Source organism: Pongo abelii, chromosome 12, assembly GCF_028885655.2.
Source record: "Pongo abelii isolate AG06213 chromosome 12, NHGRI_mPonAbe1-v2.0_pri, whole genome shotgun sequence".
Lineage (NCBI taxonomy): Eukaryota > Metazoa > Chordata > Mammalia > Primates > Hominidae > Pongo > Pongo abelii.
The window spans coordinates 46367327-46384159 of NC_071997.2; the positions used below are offsets into that span (position 1 = coordinate 46367327).

At 44.3% G+C, this 16833-nt stretch overlaps 1 protein-coding gene across 2 annotated transcripts; it reads right to left on the reverse strand.

The window, feature by feature from the left end:
• Positions 1 to 234: 234 nt before the first annotated feature.
• Positions 235 to 4639, reverse strand: GNLY (granulysin). Of its 2 annotated transcripts, XM_003775884.5 has the most exons (6): positions 4527 to 4633; positions 4000 to 4080; positions 3572 to 3675; positions 2940 to 3038; positions 1317 to 1488; positions 235 to 430 (listed from the first exon to the last, which is right to left on the reverse strand). In XM_003775884.5, the coding sequence occupies exons 1-6, from the start codon at positions 4576 to 4578 to the stop codon at positions 420 to 422; spliced, it is 519 nt and encodes a 172-aa protein (XP_003775932.1). In that variant the 5' UTR covers positions 4579 to 4633; the 3' UTR covers positions 235 to 419. The 2 variants fall into 2 exon arrangements, with proteins under 2 accessions (XP_003775932.1, XP_009235400.1); XM_009237125.4 differs by lacking the exon at positions 4000 to 4080 and having other exon boundaries at positions 4527 to 4639.
• Positions 4640 to 16833: the final 12194 nt, after the last annotated feature.

A 16833-nucleotide genomic window follows, 5' to 3' on the forward strand; every position in this document is an offset into this window, starting at 1 on the left:
GACATAGCCACCGTGTGCCTCGGCCTCTCTGAATAACGCATGGCTGTGGTGCGTGTTCAGTAAGCATTTCACGACTAACTGTGTGAATGCTGTTAAGGTTGTCTCGTTCACCACTAAATCCGTAACATCTACAACAGTGTATGGGACACACGACAGACATTCATTGAAGGACTACACAGCTCACCCCAGCATGCCACTGACACCCACCCCTCAAATCCACCAAAGAAGCAGCAGCTGCGGCTAAAATCTTGCTTGACACTTTATTCTCCTGAGAGGGGAGGACAACAGAGGGAATCAGGGGAGGGAGACTGGAGAGTGGATTCTGGACCGAGGAAGCGAGGAGCTGGCAGAGGTTGCTGAGGTTCCCGGGATCTGAGGACAGGAGCCTGTGCTTCTTCCACAGGACAAGGTGAGAGGGCTCAGAGGGGACCTGGAGCGGAGAGAACAGCCAGCTGTGGGCAGATGTGGTGGGTCCTCAAGGAGAAGCAGGCACTCAGAATGTTACTTGCTTAAGGTCCCAGAGCCACCTGACCCTACTGAACACACCCAGAGGCACATCCTGGAAGCCAGTCGGCAGCCTGAGCAGGTTGTGGGGCCTTGAATAGAAAAGCCACAAGCTCCAATGACAGGAAATGGTGGGGACCCCCGATCTGCTAGCATAAAATCCCAGAGCATTGGCAAGTGCCAGCTGAGCTGCCAGAGCCAATCACCGAGGCCCCCTTCTGGCCCCATTTCCTACAGCCGAGACCTGTTCTCTCCAGGCACAGCCTGGGCAGCCATGGAGGGAAAGGCCTTATGCTCCCCTGCCTGAAGGGTTCCCTAGCCCAGCTCTCAGGGCCCAGGATTGTGGGGGAGGATGTGGCCCCAGCTCCCGAACCCAGGGGCCTGTGCTGGGCTGGGATTGGAGTTTGACTGAGGGTCTGATGACCTTGAATAGCCTCAGTCTGAGGACATTTCCCCAGGGTCAGGTCCACACACACGGTGACCTCCTTCAATTCTCATTCCCATCTCAAAAATCAGGATTGCTATCTCCCCTTCACAGATGAAGAAACTGAAGCTCAGAGAGGTCAAGTTATTTGCTTAAGGTCACACAGCCAGGGAGAGATGGAGACCAGATTTTACTCCACGACCACCTGTGTCTGAAGCCCAAGCTCTAATCAGTATTTCTCAAACATTTCTAGCTAAAGTCCATCTGCTCAATTCTCCACACTTTCCCATGCTGGGAGATGGGGGAGTAAGGAGGCAGCTTTAATATATCCTGGGGGAAGCTGTCTCCAACCCTCAGGAGGCATCCCTTCTGTCACCTCTGCACTCACCCGTAGAAGGTTTACACAACCTGAGGTCCACACAGATCTCCTGGGCAGTTTCTCCAGCCACGAGGCCCTGGGTAACTCTAGGCTGATACTTCCTCATGAAATTTTTGCAGACGTCGCGCCATCGTGACCTCCCCGTCCTACACACCCGGGTCGCAGCATTGGAAACGTTTCTCTGCAGTAGCAGCACCACAGTGGACATGGTTATAGGGTGAGTCCTGCCCAGCTCTGCCACCCTGCAGGTTCCAGCAGCCCTAGCAATGGGAGTACCGGGTGCGAGGAGCTGGCGCCTGGTGCCCATGGGGCCAGAGACTGTAGAGACAGGGCTCGGCCCCTAATCCCAGTCCCCAAGGCCTGGCCCAAGCCTGGCCAGGTAGGGCTCCTGAGACAAGGACAGTTAGCCCTGCTGGGGTCTCAGCCCCTTGTGCACCTGTCCCCTGCCTTCTGTGTGGAGAATGGTGCCCGTGGCTGCCAGGCACACATTAAATGCTCTGCCATGTAGCTACCTGGGTTCAGGACCTGGCTGGGGACTCCAGCTAGAGGGGGTGCATAGAGAAGATTGGTGGGGGTGGGAGGTGTGGTCAGAGCTTGGAATCTTGGCTCATTTGATTTTAAAGTCTCTTCTATGCCATCCCAGGGGAGGAGGATGAATCTGGGTATCCAGGGCTAAGTGTGAGCCTGCAGTGCCAGGATGCTGAGTAGTTTGGGGCAGCAGAGGAGAGGGAAGGAGGGAGAGTGAAACAATAATTCTTGGTAGTAACACAGTCATTCGTTAAGCATTTACTCAGTGCTGGACTTGGAGCTAAGCACATCCCAGCCCTCAGCTCTTTTAAAAAGCTTCAGCAGCCAGGTGCAGTGGCTCATGCCTGTAATCTCACACTTTGGGAGGCCAAGGCAGGTGGATTGCTTCAGCTCAGAAGTCGGAGACCAGCCTGGGCAACACAGTGAGACTCTGTTTCTACAAAAGTACAAAAATTAGCTGGGCGTGGTGGTGCACACCTGGAGCCCCAGGTACTCGGGGGCTCAGGCAGGAGAATTTCTTGGGCCAGGGAGGCAGAGGTTGCAGTGAGCCAAGATCACACCACTGCACTCCAGCCTGGGTCTCAGAGTAAGATCCTATCTCAAGAAAAAAAAAAAAAAAAGAAAAGCTTCGACAACTTGCAAGATAGGGACTATTATCCATCGCATTTCAAAGATAAGATAATGGAGGCTCAGAAAGTGGAAGTGACTTGCCCAAGGCCATGCAGCTTGGAAGTAGCAGATCTGGGATTTATCAGTCCTGACCCAGGCCTCTTGGGGAACTAGCTTCTCAAACTCTGCCTTGGACACAAATGGCTTAGGGGAAGATTCCTAACTTCTCTGGGACAAGCCCTCTTTGAGGATACATGATGAAAACCATGTATACTCTGCCATCTGACTTACACAGTTCCAGAGAGTCACAAACAATTTCACAAGTTCTCTGAAATTCATCCACAGACACATGGGGACTCACAGATTCCCTTCTAGGAAGCCCTTCCCCAGTATCACTGTGCAAGGTGCCCCCGGGCTCCCCGATCCCCGACCTGGTCACAGGCTGGCCCCTCCATTGAGCAGCAGACAGGAGGCTCTGCAGCCCCTTGGCCTCACCTGGGTGGGCTGATTCACCATAGCCTTCAGTGTTTGGACTATGCTCAGACAGGTCCTGCAGTCATAGCTCAGCTCCTGTGTTTTGGTCAACAGGTCACCCTGTCAGGAAAGAAAGCCCCTGTGATGGTCTCTCAGACACTCTGGGAGTGCGTGAAAGTGCCCAGGAAAGGGGCCCTTGGTGTTTCGAGGCCGGCAGGAATGTCCGTGATCTCTTCCCAGAGCATGGATACACTGAAGGCCTGAACTGGCTGCCTGGCCCCTGCCCACCTTTTTGCTTGTCTTAGAGGCTCTGAGACACCCCAGAAACAGCCTCCCACACCCCCAGTACTTTCCCAGCCCTGCACTTGCCCCTCTCCTATTGAGGAACTCCCAGAGGAGTCTGCCTATTTGGGTTCTGCAGCCCCAGGCTCCTTGGAGGGTGAGACCCCAGAGGATCCTCCTGGAGGAGTCTACCAGATATCTGTAGCCCTCCTGGCCAGACATGAATTCGACAAAACCAGCATTGTCAGAAACAGCCCAGCCTCCACTCCCACCTCCTGACCATTAGAGAGCTCCAGCCCTCACCCCAGGAGACACCAGGGAGGAGGTAAAGGAGAGGGACTGTGGCAGGTGAGCAGAGAGCCAACACGTACCTGGGGGCCCTCCTGGGCCAGGCACGGGCAGGATTTCTCCTCGTCACACAGGTGGGCTGTTGCCAGGTCATAGTACTCAGGGCTCAGACGAGAGAAGACCAGACCTGAGGAAGACCAGACTTCAGCTTCCCCTCTGCAGGCGGAAGGAGAGGGGAAAGCCCGTTCTCCTGGCTGGTGGGAGTCCAGGAGGTGGCCAGGGCCTAGGACAGGAGCTGGGCCTTGCAGGGGGCCAGGATACCTGTCCACATGCTTTGCCCTGGAGCTGCTCTGACCCACTCTCAGCACAAACACATGTTCTCACGTTCTTTCTAGAAAGCCAGGGGGGCGAGACTCTCTCTTCTCCTCTGTTCCCCCAGCAACACAGATTTGGGGGTCGGTTTGTCTAGAAACTTCCCTCAATCTCCTTTCAAGAGACTTTCTTTTTTTACCTTCCATCCAGATGGCCCAGCCAAATCCACTCTCCCTTCCAGAAGTGTCCTTGCCCTTGGGGCTCACACTGACCCCAAGGCCTGGGAGAGAGCAGGGTGCAGGGGGCAGGAAGTCTGCCTTGAACACGGAAGAGGTCTCATTCTCTCACCAGCCCTGCACAATCCTAGACAGTGTAGGCCCGAGGAAACGCAGACCCACCGATGAGGGCCAATGGCCTTCACCACACAGATGCGGAGGCAGGGGCTTGGGAGGGAAAGGGGGGTCTCAGGCCACACAGTGTGGCCAGTAGAGTTAGGACCAGAATCCCTGGCCTGTCTCTCCTCCTTGGCCAAGCCAGTGACAGGCTGGGCAGCACACTGGGCTAAGCCTGGCTCTGAGGGGAGGGCCAGGCCTCCATGACGGGGGAGAAGGCTAGGGGGAGGCAGGGGCACCTGGGTGCCCACAGAGTCCATGCTCCAGGTTCAGCCAGCCTGAGAGTGCGAGGCTGGGTGGGCCATCAGGATCGATCCCGAGGGGAAGGCCTTACCTGGGTTGCCCAGGAGCGTGGCTGCAAGGAGCAGGAGGGCCCAGGTAGCCATGGTGGGGCAGCTGCTGAGATGCCTTTCACACCCTGTTTTATGGGCAGGGAGCCTGCAGCTTAATCTTTCTTAGGTCCTGCCCTTTTTGTATGTCATCTCCCCCGTGTCACTGGGTTTACCACAAATACAAATACCAGTGTGTGAAGAAGCAGGTCAGGGCAGTGGTAGCCCACAGGGTCCATGCCACAACCCACTCCCACACAACTAGAACGTGGGGTTGCTGGAGGCCAGCAGCTGCCGGGATGCCTGGGATGTGCTGATGGAGGGAGAAACCCCTTAGTACAAGTATGTTCCAGACATTGCATGGGACATACTTACACTAAAAGTATAAGTGAGTCATCTCACTTGACCCAAAAACTATTTTTAAACAGCTTTTTAATTTAACAATATACCACAAACATCTTTCCACATTTGTAAATATAGATCTTCTACATCATTTCCCCCGGTTGCCTAATGGTTCCCTTTACACATGAGCCATAGCTGGGGTCCTGTAACTCTGGGTCTCGTGTCCCCTGTGGTACCTCGGCTTGAAGAGCAGAGGCTGGGAAGCCTCTCCAAGGGCTCACCCAGTAGTCAAGTTGAGTGATGTGAGGGCCTTCTTCAGACAGGGTGCCTCAGCATCTCAAAACGGCAGCTGTAGCTCCTCCAGGCTACAAGGCCTGTTCATGTGGAAAATGGAAAGAGTGAAGCAGAAAGAGGTGGTACCTGTATAGGAAAAACATCTTTCCCAGGGACCCTCAGCCTCCATCTCATTGATCTGAACTGTGTCACATGATAACCCTGGCTGCAAAGGGCAATAGGAAGGGAGTCTTTTGCTGGACCTTCACTGACACTTTGCTTTTTGTTGTTGTTGTTTGTTTGTTTGTTTTTGTTTTGTTTTTCTTTTTTGAGACAGAGTTTCACTCTTGTCACCCAAGCTGGAGTGCAATGGTGTGATCTTGGCTCATTGCAACCTCTACTTCCGGGTTCAAGTGATTCTCCTGTCTCAGCCTCCTGAGTAGCTGGGATTACAGGCGCATGCCACCATGCCCTGCTAATTTGTGTGTTTTCAGTAGAGACGGGGTTTCATCATGTTGGCCAGGCTGGTCTTGAACTCCTGACCTCAGGTGATCCACCCGCCTCGGCCTCCCAAAGTGTTAGGATTATAGGCATCAGCCATCGCACCTGGCCTTCATTGACACTTTGGACAAAATTGGTATTTTGCTAGGGAGGATGAGGGAATGGGAATCGTATAGGCAATGGCAGTGTCAGCTACTGCAGGACTTTTTTTTTTTTTTTTTTTTTTGATACAGGTTCTTGCTCTGTCCCTCAGGCTAGAGTGCAGTGGTGCAATCACAGATCACTGCAGTCTCAACCGCCTGGGTTCCAACAATCCCCCCACCTCAGCCTGCCTAGTAGATGAGACCACAGGTACTTGCCACTACCACCACTGCTGATTTTAAAATTTTTGGTAGAGATGGGTCTCCATATGTTGCCTAGGCTGGTCTCGAACTCCTAGACTCAAGTGATCCTCCCAGCCTCCAACGTGCTGGGATTATAGGCATGAGCAACCACGCCTGGCTTTGCAGGACTTTTTGATAAGGAAACATATTTCAGGAAGAATTGGCAGGACTTTGTACCTATATGATTACAAGAAAGAAAGAAGAGAGAGGAGGTAAAGGTTTTACTAGTATTTGGGGCCCAGGAGGCTGAGGGACTGGCTGTGAAAATTAGGAAAAGGAGCTTGTTGGTGAGAAGTTGAGTTTGAGGTATTGCCTTTGTGGCTGGCTTGTTTCCCCAGCTGTAAATCAACTGCTTGAGAGCAGGGCTGCCTCTGCCTGTCAGGGTCTCCCCACCATGCCTAGCAGCTCTCAGACCAACCGGCAAACTCGTTTTACCTCAGATGAGGAAACCAGGACCTAGAAAGATCCAGTGAATTACCCACCAACACACAGCTAGGAAGGGAATGGTCTGTGGATTTGAACCCAGACCCTATGACTCCAAAGCCCAAGTTTTCCCCCAGCCCTACCCTATCTCAGCCTCCAGGTTTTCAGTGCAGGACCACTTAACCCTCTTGAGGCCAGCTCAGGCACTACTCCCCCGTCTCAGCAGGCCCCCTCTCTCCTAACCACTGTGTGAAGACCACATTCATGGGGGGAAAGGGTCTTGAAAGGTGACTCATGTCTCTTTATTGTGGGAAACTTGGTGAGACCAAATATTGCAGTGAGTCCTTGTCTGAGGTGTTGAGGGGTATGTGACAAAGCTCATGTAGTTAGTCACAAGCCTCCACCCAGGCCTCTGGGGTCTTACCCAATTCCCACCCATGGTACCCCAGGAACTGGCCCATTGCAAGTTAGGCCCAGGCCCCCAAAGAATTCCTGTGTGAAATATTGCCTTCTGCGGAGCTTGCAGTGAGCCGAGATCGCGCCACTGCACTCCAGCCTGGGCAGCAGGGCGAGACTCCGTCTCAAAAACAAAAAAAAAGAAATATTGCCTTCTGTATCTTCTTCAGAAAATCTTCACTTACCCTATCATAAAAATCACCTCTATGTTTTTTTCTAGAACTTTTATAATTTTAACTTTGACGTTTAGGTCTATGACTCATCTCAAATTAATGTATAGTGTGAGCTGGGTTGAGGTTCTGTTTTTTCATATCAATTTCTTGAAAAGATCTTTCTTTTCCCATTGAATTGCTTTGGCACGTTGGTCGAATATCAATTGACTGTGGGTCTGTTTGTGGACTCCTTATTATATCAACTACTACTGCAATAATAATAATATAATAATAATAAAGCAATCCAATTTTTTAAATGGGCAAAATATTTGAACAGGTAATTCACAAAGGAAGATAAGAATGACCAAAACATTTGAAAACCTGCTCAACATCGTAAATCACAAAGAAATTCTTTTTTTTTTTGAGATGCAGCCTCACTCTGTCGCCCAGGCTGGAGTGCAGTGGCGTGATCTTGGCTCACTGCCACCTCTGTCTCCTGGGTTCAAGCAATTCTCCTGCCTCAGCCTCCTGAGTAGTTGGGATTGCAGGCACACACCACCACGCCTGGCTAATTTTTGTATTTTTAGTAGAGATGGGGTTTCACCATCTTGGTCCAGGCTGGTCTTGAACTGCTGATCTCAAGTGATCCACCCACCTCGGCCTCCCAAATTGTTGGGATTACAGGCACGAGCCACCATGCCTGGCCAAGAAATTCTATATTAAAACTATACTGAGATGATGGCATCAACATGACTAAAATTAAAAAGACAGAAAACCCAAATGCTGATGTGTCTGTGGAGCAACTGGTACTCTTAAGCATTGTTGCTGGGAATACAAAACACTAATAACTGAAAATTGGATTGACAGTTATTCAGAAAGTTGAGCATACACCTGCCCTGTGACTCAACAATTTCACTTCTATGTATTCACCCAAACTAAATGAAAACACCTCTACATACACAGATTTATACAAGAATGTACACAGACATGTCACCCAGCAATTCCACTCCTAGGTATACACCCAAAAGAAATAAAAGCAGATTGAAACAGACTTGTACATCAATGTTCATAGAAGCATTATTCACAATAGCCAAAAGATGGAAAGAGCCCAGGTGTCCATTGACAAATAAATGGATAAACAAGCCGGGCATAGTGGCTCACACCTGTAATCCCAGCACTTTGAGAGGCCAAGGTGGGAAGATGGCTTGAGGCCAGGAGTTTGAGGCCACCCTGAGCAACATAGTAGACCCCAGCTCTACAGAAAAATTTAAGAATTAGCTGAGCATGGTGGCATGTGCCTGTAGCCCCAGCTACTCAGGAAGCTGAGGTGAGAGGATTGCTTGAGCCCAGGAGATCGAGGCTGCAGTGAACCAAGGTCATGCCACTGTACTCCAGCCTGGGTGACAAAGTGAGAGCCTGTCTCTAAGAAAAATTAAAATTAAAATTTTTAAAAATGGATAAACAAAATGTGCTGTACATATACAATGGAATATGATTCAGCCAAAAAAGGGAACGCAGTTCTGATACATACTACAACATGAATGAACCTTGAAATTTTTATGCCAAGTGAAGTAAGCCAAACACAAAAGGATAAACACTGTATGATTCCACCTATATAAAATTTATAGAATAAACAAATTCATAGGGACAGAAAGTAGATTAGAGGTTACCCAGGGCTGGAAGCAGTGGGAAATGAAGGACTTAGTGCCCATTGGTTACAGACTTTCCATTTGGGATGATGAGAATGGTTTTGGAAATAGTTCCAAATAGATGATTCCACAACCTTGTGAGTGTAATTAATGCCACTGGATTGTACACTTAAAATGGTTAAAATGGCTAATTTTGTTATTTATTTTTATTAATATTATTTTTAATTGACAAATCATAATTTTATATATTTATGGAGTACAATGTGATGTTTTGATGTATGTATACCACTTGGAATGATTAAATCAAGGTAATTAACATATCTATCACCTCCCTTATCATTTTTTGTGGTACACATTTTATATGTATTTTACCATAACAGAAAAAAATTGTTTTAAAAGATTATTCAAAGAAAATGAAAAAAGGAAGAATGAATAAATAAATAAAAGATTGTTTGCAGAAGCTTTTTCATAACAGCCAAAAATTAGACATAACCCAAATGTCCATCAACAGGTCAATGGATGAAGAAATTAAGGTAGAGCTATACAATATTATACATAACTACTTGGCAATAAAAAGGAATGAACTACTAACACATGCAATAAAGTGAATAAATCTTTAAAAAAAAAAAAAAGAAGGAAATAGAGACACAAAAAACCCTTCAAAAAATAAATGAATCCAGGAGCTGGTTTTTTGAAAGGATCAACAAAATTGATAGACCGCTAGCAAGATTAATAAAGAAAAAAAGAGAGAAGAATCAAATAGATGCAATAAAAAATGATAAAGGGGATATCACCACCGATCCCACAGAAATACAAACTACCATCAGAGAATATTACAAACGCCTCTACGCAAATAAACTAGAAAATCTAGAAGAAATGGATAAATTCCTCAACACATACACCCTCCCAAGACTAAACCAGGAAGAAGTTGAATCTCTGAATAGACCAATAACAGGAGCTGAAATTGTGGCAATAATCAATAGTTTACCAACCAAAAAAAGTCCAGGACCAGATGGGTTCACAGCCAAATTCTACCAGAGGTACAAGGAGGAGCTGGTACCATTCCTTCTGAAACTATTCCAATCAATAGAAAAAGAGGGAATCCTCCCTAACTCATTTTATGAGGCCAGCATCATCCTGATACCAAAGCCTGGCAGAGACACAACAAAAAAAGAGAATTTTAGACCAATATCCTTGATGAACATTGATGCAAAAATCCTCAATAAAATACTGGCAAACCGAATCCAGCAGCACATCAAAAAGCTTATCCACCATGATCAAGTGGGCTTCATCCCTGGGATGCAAGGCTGGTTCAATATACGCAAATCAATAAATGTAATCCAGCATATAAACAGAACCAAAGACAAAAACCACATGATTATCTCAATAGATGCAGAAAAGGCCTTTGACAAAATTCAACAACCCTTCATGCTAAAAAGTCTCAATAAATTAGGTATTGATGGGACGTATCTCAAAATAATAAGAGCTATTTATGACAAACCCACAGCCAATATCATACTGAATGGGCAAAAACTGGAAGCATTCCCTTTGAAAACTGGCACAAGACAGGGATGCCCTCTCTCACCACTTCTATTCAACATAGTGTTGGAAGTTCTGGCCAGGGCAATTAGGCAAGAGAAGGAAATCAAGGGTATTCAATTAGGAAAAGAGGAAGTCAAATTGTCCCTGTTTGCAGATGACATGATAGTATATCTAGAAAACCCCATTGTCTCAGCCCAAAATCTCCTTAAGCTGATAAGCAACTTCAGCAAAGTCTCAGGATACAAAATCAATGTACAAAAATCACAAGCATTCTTATACATCAATAACAGACAAACAGAGAGCCAAATCATGAGTGAACTCCCATTCACAATTGCTTCAAAGAGAATAAAATACCTAGGAATCCAACTTACAAGGGATGTGAAGGACCTCTTCAAGGAGAACTACAAACCACTGCTCAAGGAAATAAAAGAGGATACAAACAAATGGAAGAACATTCCATGCTCATGGGTAGGAAGAATCAATATCATGAAAATGGCCATCCTTCCCAAGGTAATTTACAGATTCAATGCCATCCCCATCAAGTTACCAATGACTTTCTTCACAGAATTGGAAAAAACTACTTTAAAGTTCATATGGAACCAAAAAAGAGCCCGCATCGCCAAGTCAATCCTAAGCCAAAAGAACAAAGCTGGAGGCATCACGCTACCTGACTTCAAACTATACTACAAGGCTACAGTAACCAAAACAGCATGGTACTGGTACCAAAACAGAGATATAGATCAATGGAACAGAACGGAGCCGTCAGAAATAATGCCACATATCTACAACTATCTGATCTTTGACAAACCTGACAAAAACAAGAAATGGGGAAAGGATTCCCTATTTAATAAATGGTGCTGGGAAAACTGGCTAGCCATATGTAGAAAGCTGAAACTGGATCCCTTCCTTACACCTTATACAAAAATCAATTCAAGATGGATTAAAGACTTAAATGTTAGACCTAAAACCATAAAAACCCTAGAAGAAAACCTAGGCAATACCATTCAGGACATAGGCATGGGCAAGGACTTCATGTCTAAAACACCAAAAGCAATGGCAACAAAAGCCAAAATTGACAAATGGGATCTAATTAAACTAAAGAGCTTCTGCACAGCAAAGGAAACTACCATCAGAGTGAACAGGCAGCCTACAAAATGGGAGAAAATTTTCGCAACCTACTCATCTGACAAAGGGCTAATATCCAGAATCTACAATGAACTCCAACAAATTTACAAGAAAAAAACAAACAACCCCATCAAAAAGTGGGCGAAGGACATGAACAGACACTTCTCAAAAGAAGACATTTATGCAGCCAAAAAACATATGAAAAAATGCTCACCATCACTGGCCATCAGAGAAATGCAAATCAAAACCACAATGAGATACCATCTCACACCAGTTAGAATGGCAATCATTAAAAAGTCAGGAAACAACAGGTGCTGGAGAGGATGTGGAGAAATAGGAACACTTTTACACTGTTGGTGGGACTGTAAACTAGTTCAACCCTTGTGGAAGTCAGTGTGGCGATTCCTCAGGGATCTAGAACTAGAAATTCCATTTGACCCAGCCATCCCATTACTGGGTATATACCCAAAGGACTATAAATCATGCTGCTATAAAGACACATGCACACGTATGTTTATTGCGGCATTATTCACAATAGCAAAGACTTGGAACCAACCCAAATGTCCAACAATGATAGACTGGATTAAGAAAATGTGGCACATATACACCATGGAATACTATGCAGCCATAAAAAATGATGAGTTCACGTCCTTTGTAGGGACATGGATGAAATTGGAAATCATCATTCTCAGTAAACTATCACAAGAACAAAAAACCAAACACCGCATATTCTCACTCATAGGTGGGAATTGAACAATGAGAACACATGGACACAGGAAGGGGAACATCACACTTCGGGGACTGTTGTGGGGTGGGGGGAGGGGGGAGGGATAGCATTGGGAGATAGACCTAATGCTAGATGACGAGTTGGTGGGTGCAGCGCACCAGCATGGCACATGTATACATATGTAACTTACCTGCACGTTGCGCACATGTACCATAGAGCCTAAAGTATAATAATAATAATCATCATCATCATCATCATCATAAAAAGAAAAAAAAAAACTTTCAGTTAAAAAAAAAAAAAGAAAAAAAAAGAAATTAAGGTAGAGCTATACAATATTATACATAACTACTTGGCAATAAAAAGGAATGAACTACTAACACATGCAATAAAGTGAATAAATCTTTAAAAAAAAAAAAAAAAGGAGGAAAAAGAAGCCAGACACGAAAGACTACATTCTGTATGATTCCATTTGTATGAAGTTCTTGAACAAGCAAAATTCATCTATGGCAAAAGAAATCAGAAAAATGGTAGGAGGTGGGAGGAGGATGTGAGGGTTATTGGGCTGGCATAGGGGTATTTTCTTAGATAGTGAAAGTGTTCTATATCTTAATTAGCTTGTGAATTGCGTGAGTGTGCATATATCAAAACTCTTCAAACTGGACACTTACGATTTAAGCATTTTGCTATATGTAAATTATATCTCAATTTTAAAATTATCCAAAAAATTATTATTATTTTTTTTTTGAGAGGGAGTTTCCCTCTTGTTGCCCAGGCTGGAGTGCAATGACACAATCTCGGCTCACCGAAGCCTCTGCCTCCAGGATTCAAGCTATTCTCCTGCCTCAGCCTGGTGGGTAGCTGGGATTACAGGCATGTGCCACCACGCCCAGCTAATTTTGTATTTTTAGTAGAAACGGGGTTTCTCCATGTTGGTCAGGCTGGTCTAGAACTCCCGACCTCAGGTGATCTGCCCGCCTCGGCCTCCCAAAGTGCTGGATTACAGGTGTGAGCCACTGCATCCGGACAAAAAAGATTCTTAAGTTACAATTTTATGGCTCCCAATGAACAATATCAAATACTTCCCCAAAGGATTGTACCCATTTACAACACTGCCAACATTGTATGAGAGTTCCCTGAACTCTCACCAGCACTGAATATTGTCACACTCTTTATTTTGCAAATGTAATGAGTGAAACTAACACCTATTTTTATTTCCATTTCAATGACTACAAATTAAGTTTAATATTTTCCCAGGTATTTGTTTACATTTACATTTATTTTGAAATTGTCTTTTTATGTCCCTTGCCCGATATCTACTGGACTCTACTATGTTTTTCAATTTGTAAGACTTCTTTATTAATAAATACATTAATGTTTTGATATATTTGCTACAAATATTTTGTCACTTCATGATTGACCTTTAAATTTCCATAAGGTTCTTATGCATAGAAAGTTTTCATTTTCTATAATCAAATATGTACATTTCTTTATGATATATTTTCTCAGTTTAGAAAGTTGTGATTGCCTCTTTTTCCCTAGAAAATTTTTTTTTGCTAATTTTTATAGTTAGACATATTTTTTAATGTGACACTTTAATCCTCTGGAATTGATTTTAGGAAGGTATGAGGTGGGATGTATTCTTTTCAAAATGCTATTCCCTTAGTCTAAAAGTATTGATTGTATACTTTCCCCTCCTCTCCATTGATCTGAATTGGTTCTTTTATTGTATATTCAATTATATGTAATAGGATGAAATTCTGAGCTATCCATTCTGTCTAATTGACCCAAATATCTAGTGTTCTATCAACACCACATTATCTAACCCTGCAGTTTTCTTTTTGATATTTTCCTTTGATATTCCTTTACTTTTAAATTGTACTTTGGGTAATATTTTACAAACTATAATACTTTATATGCTAAAAGTATATATAAGGTATAATATTTATATACTAAATATTAAATATCTACTAAATGCTAAATATAAATTATTTTGACCAATAATATATCAGATTGTAATTTTCACTTTAAATTTTGTTATAACTAAAAACTAATATGGAAAAAATTCACTTCTTTATAGTCACTCTTTCAGCCATGATCATCATAGTGTAACTCTTTTTTTTTTTTTTTTGAGACGGGTCTGGCTGTGTTGCCCAGGCTGGAGTGCAGTGGTGTGAGTGGTGTGATCTTGGCTCACTGCAACTTCTGCCTCCCAGGTTCAACTGATTCTCCTGCCTCAGCCTCCAGAGCAGCTGGGATTACAGGCCCTCACCACCACACCTGGCTAATTTTTGTATTTTTAATAGAGACTGGTTTTCACCATGTTGGCCAGGCTGGTCTTGAACTCCTGGCCTCAAGTGATCTGCCCACCTTGACCTCCCAAAGTGCTAGGATTACAGGCGTGGCCACCGCGCCCAGCAGATCATAGTATGACTTTCTATTTTTCCCAAGTCATCTTTTTTCTCTCTCAATAAACTTTCAGGAAGAGTTTTCCAGTGCAGGGGAGCTGAGCATCAGCCAACCCGGGACCCGGACCGTGACGCTTCTGGGTGGCGAGGGAGATGGCAGGGGTCGGCGGGGGGCAGGAGACTTCAGAGGGATGTCCAGCTGGGAGCAGATCCCTCTCCTGCTTTCTCCCCAACTTGTGCAAATAACTCAGAGCGTATTCACGTGACATTTTGATACAACAAAACAAAATGCCAGGGACTCAAAATGAGATAATTAAAGGCAGTAAAACAGAAATAAAATAGGGAGATAATCAGCCAAGAAAGACCTATGGGAGAAAGCAGATGATGGAAAATAAAGTGAAGCAGCATTTTTTGGTATGTGTTTCACCAGACTTTCTGAAATTTAAAAAATGATGACCCTTTATTTAGAGAACTGCTCTTCTCAGCACCAGTCACAGCAAACAAGCAGTCCCTAGATGTTAACTGTCTGATTGCACTTGGGAAAGTATTATTGAATAGCCTCACCCTAAGAATGAGAAGAAATACACCTATGAAATTGTATGGAATATTTTTACATTTCACCAGCATCCATCAATCTCTTACTTTTGGTAAACATTTCCATCATCTCCTATTTCAGGAATTCTGTACTTTCAGGCACTAGGTTTACTAAATACCACATCTGCCTATTTACTCCAATGATGTCCTTTACTTAAAGCCTTTTTGCATTATCCAGTTTTCCTGATAGTTTGTATAGATGATTGCCTGAATTTCTCAAAAAGCAAGCTTCCCTTAAGCGTCAAAATTATTTTTATTTCTTTGCAGTAATTTCAATTTAGATTTCAATCGTTGCTTACGTTTTGGGAGACCCAGCTATCTGCCAAAGCCTGAAGGCACAGAAGGTTTATTCTCATCAATGTCCTTTCTACATCAGCATTCAGGGTTAGCGGCTGTCATTTTTCGTGATGATTTTATGGTTTTGTAACCTCTTTGTTACATGATTTTAGGATAGCTTTCTATATGAATGAGACTATCCTATATCTTCTTCCTTTTCATCGCATTCTAGATATACTGTGAGCTCTAAAAGATTACACTTGCCCAAACTCACTGTTTTCTTGGTACCTGGTTGCCATTTATAATACTTCAAGTAGTCATCCTTTTTCTTTTTTTTGTTTTGTTTTTTTTTTTTGAGATGGAGTCTTGCTCTGTCGCCCAGGCTGGAGTATAGTGGTGTGATCTGGGCTCACTGCAAGCTTCACCTCCCGGGTTCACACCATTCTCTGCCCTCAGCCTCCCGAGTAGCTGGGACTACAGGTGCCCACCACCACGCCCAGCTAATTTTTTTTTATTTTTAGTGGAGACAGGGTTTCACCGTGTTAGCCAGGAAGGTCTCAATCGCCTGACCTCGTGATCTGCCCGCCTCAGCCTCCCAAAGTGCTGGGATTACAGGCGTGAGCCACCGTGCCCAGCCCGTTATCATCCTTTTTCCTAAGGTACAGATTCCAGCACTGAGATGAGTTCCCTGGTTGTACTTTGTCAATAGTTTTCTCATCGCTAGTTTATTGGTTTAATCGTCACAAGCTTAATTTAGGAGACATCGAATTACCTGTGGATCCATTTGTCAGCTTGAAATGCTGCTTCCTTCCACATACAATTTATAATCTTGAAAATTTGCTCAATAAGAATCTGTTAATATGTTGCCACGTTAAAGTGAATTAAAATTTACAACTACAATAAGAATCATAATTTTATGATTGGAAAAGAATGATGAGTCGGGATATATAAAAAAACAAACTGAAGCCTGAGGCAGTGGCCCCCACCCGTAGTCCCAGCTTCTCAGGAAGCCCCGGAGTTTAAGAGCAGCCTGGGCAACATACTGAGACCCAGTCTCAAAAAAAAAAAAAAAGGATGAAAGCCTTTCCCCTCTAACTTTCACACCTCTTCAGAATGTATCTTTTGGGGATATGGTATTATTTATTAAATGTATTTTATTTTTAAAAAAAAGTAATTCCAGCCAGTCATGGTAACTCATGCCTGTAATCCCAGCACTTTGGGAGGCTGAAGTGGGACGATCACTCAAACCCTGGAGTTTGAGATCAGCCTGAACAACATAGAGAAAACCCATCTCAAAAAAAGTTTTTAAATGTAAAAAACAACTCCAAGAACATTTGTTATGCCTGTTCAGGGACATTGTATATTATAAATATTAATTTGCTATGTAAATATAAAATTTACTGCCAACTTCATGATATAAACAAATGAACATTTTAATCAAATTGAAAAATAAAAAAAAACTCC

Coding starts and splice junctions, on each gene's coding strand:
- GNLY (XM_003775884.5), bottom strand. CDS start 4,578: ATGGCTACCTGGGCCCTCCTGCTCCTTGCAGCCACGCTCCTGGGCAAC. Junction 3,676..3,999: donor CTGGGCCATCTGGATGGAAG/GTAAAAAAAGAA, acceptor GGTCTTCCTCAG/GTCTGGTCTTCTCTCGTCTG. Junction 3,039..3,571: donor TGGCCCAGGAGGGCCCCCAG/GTACGTGTTGGC, acceptor CTTTCCTGACAG/GGTGACCTGTTGACCAAAAC.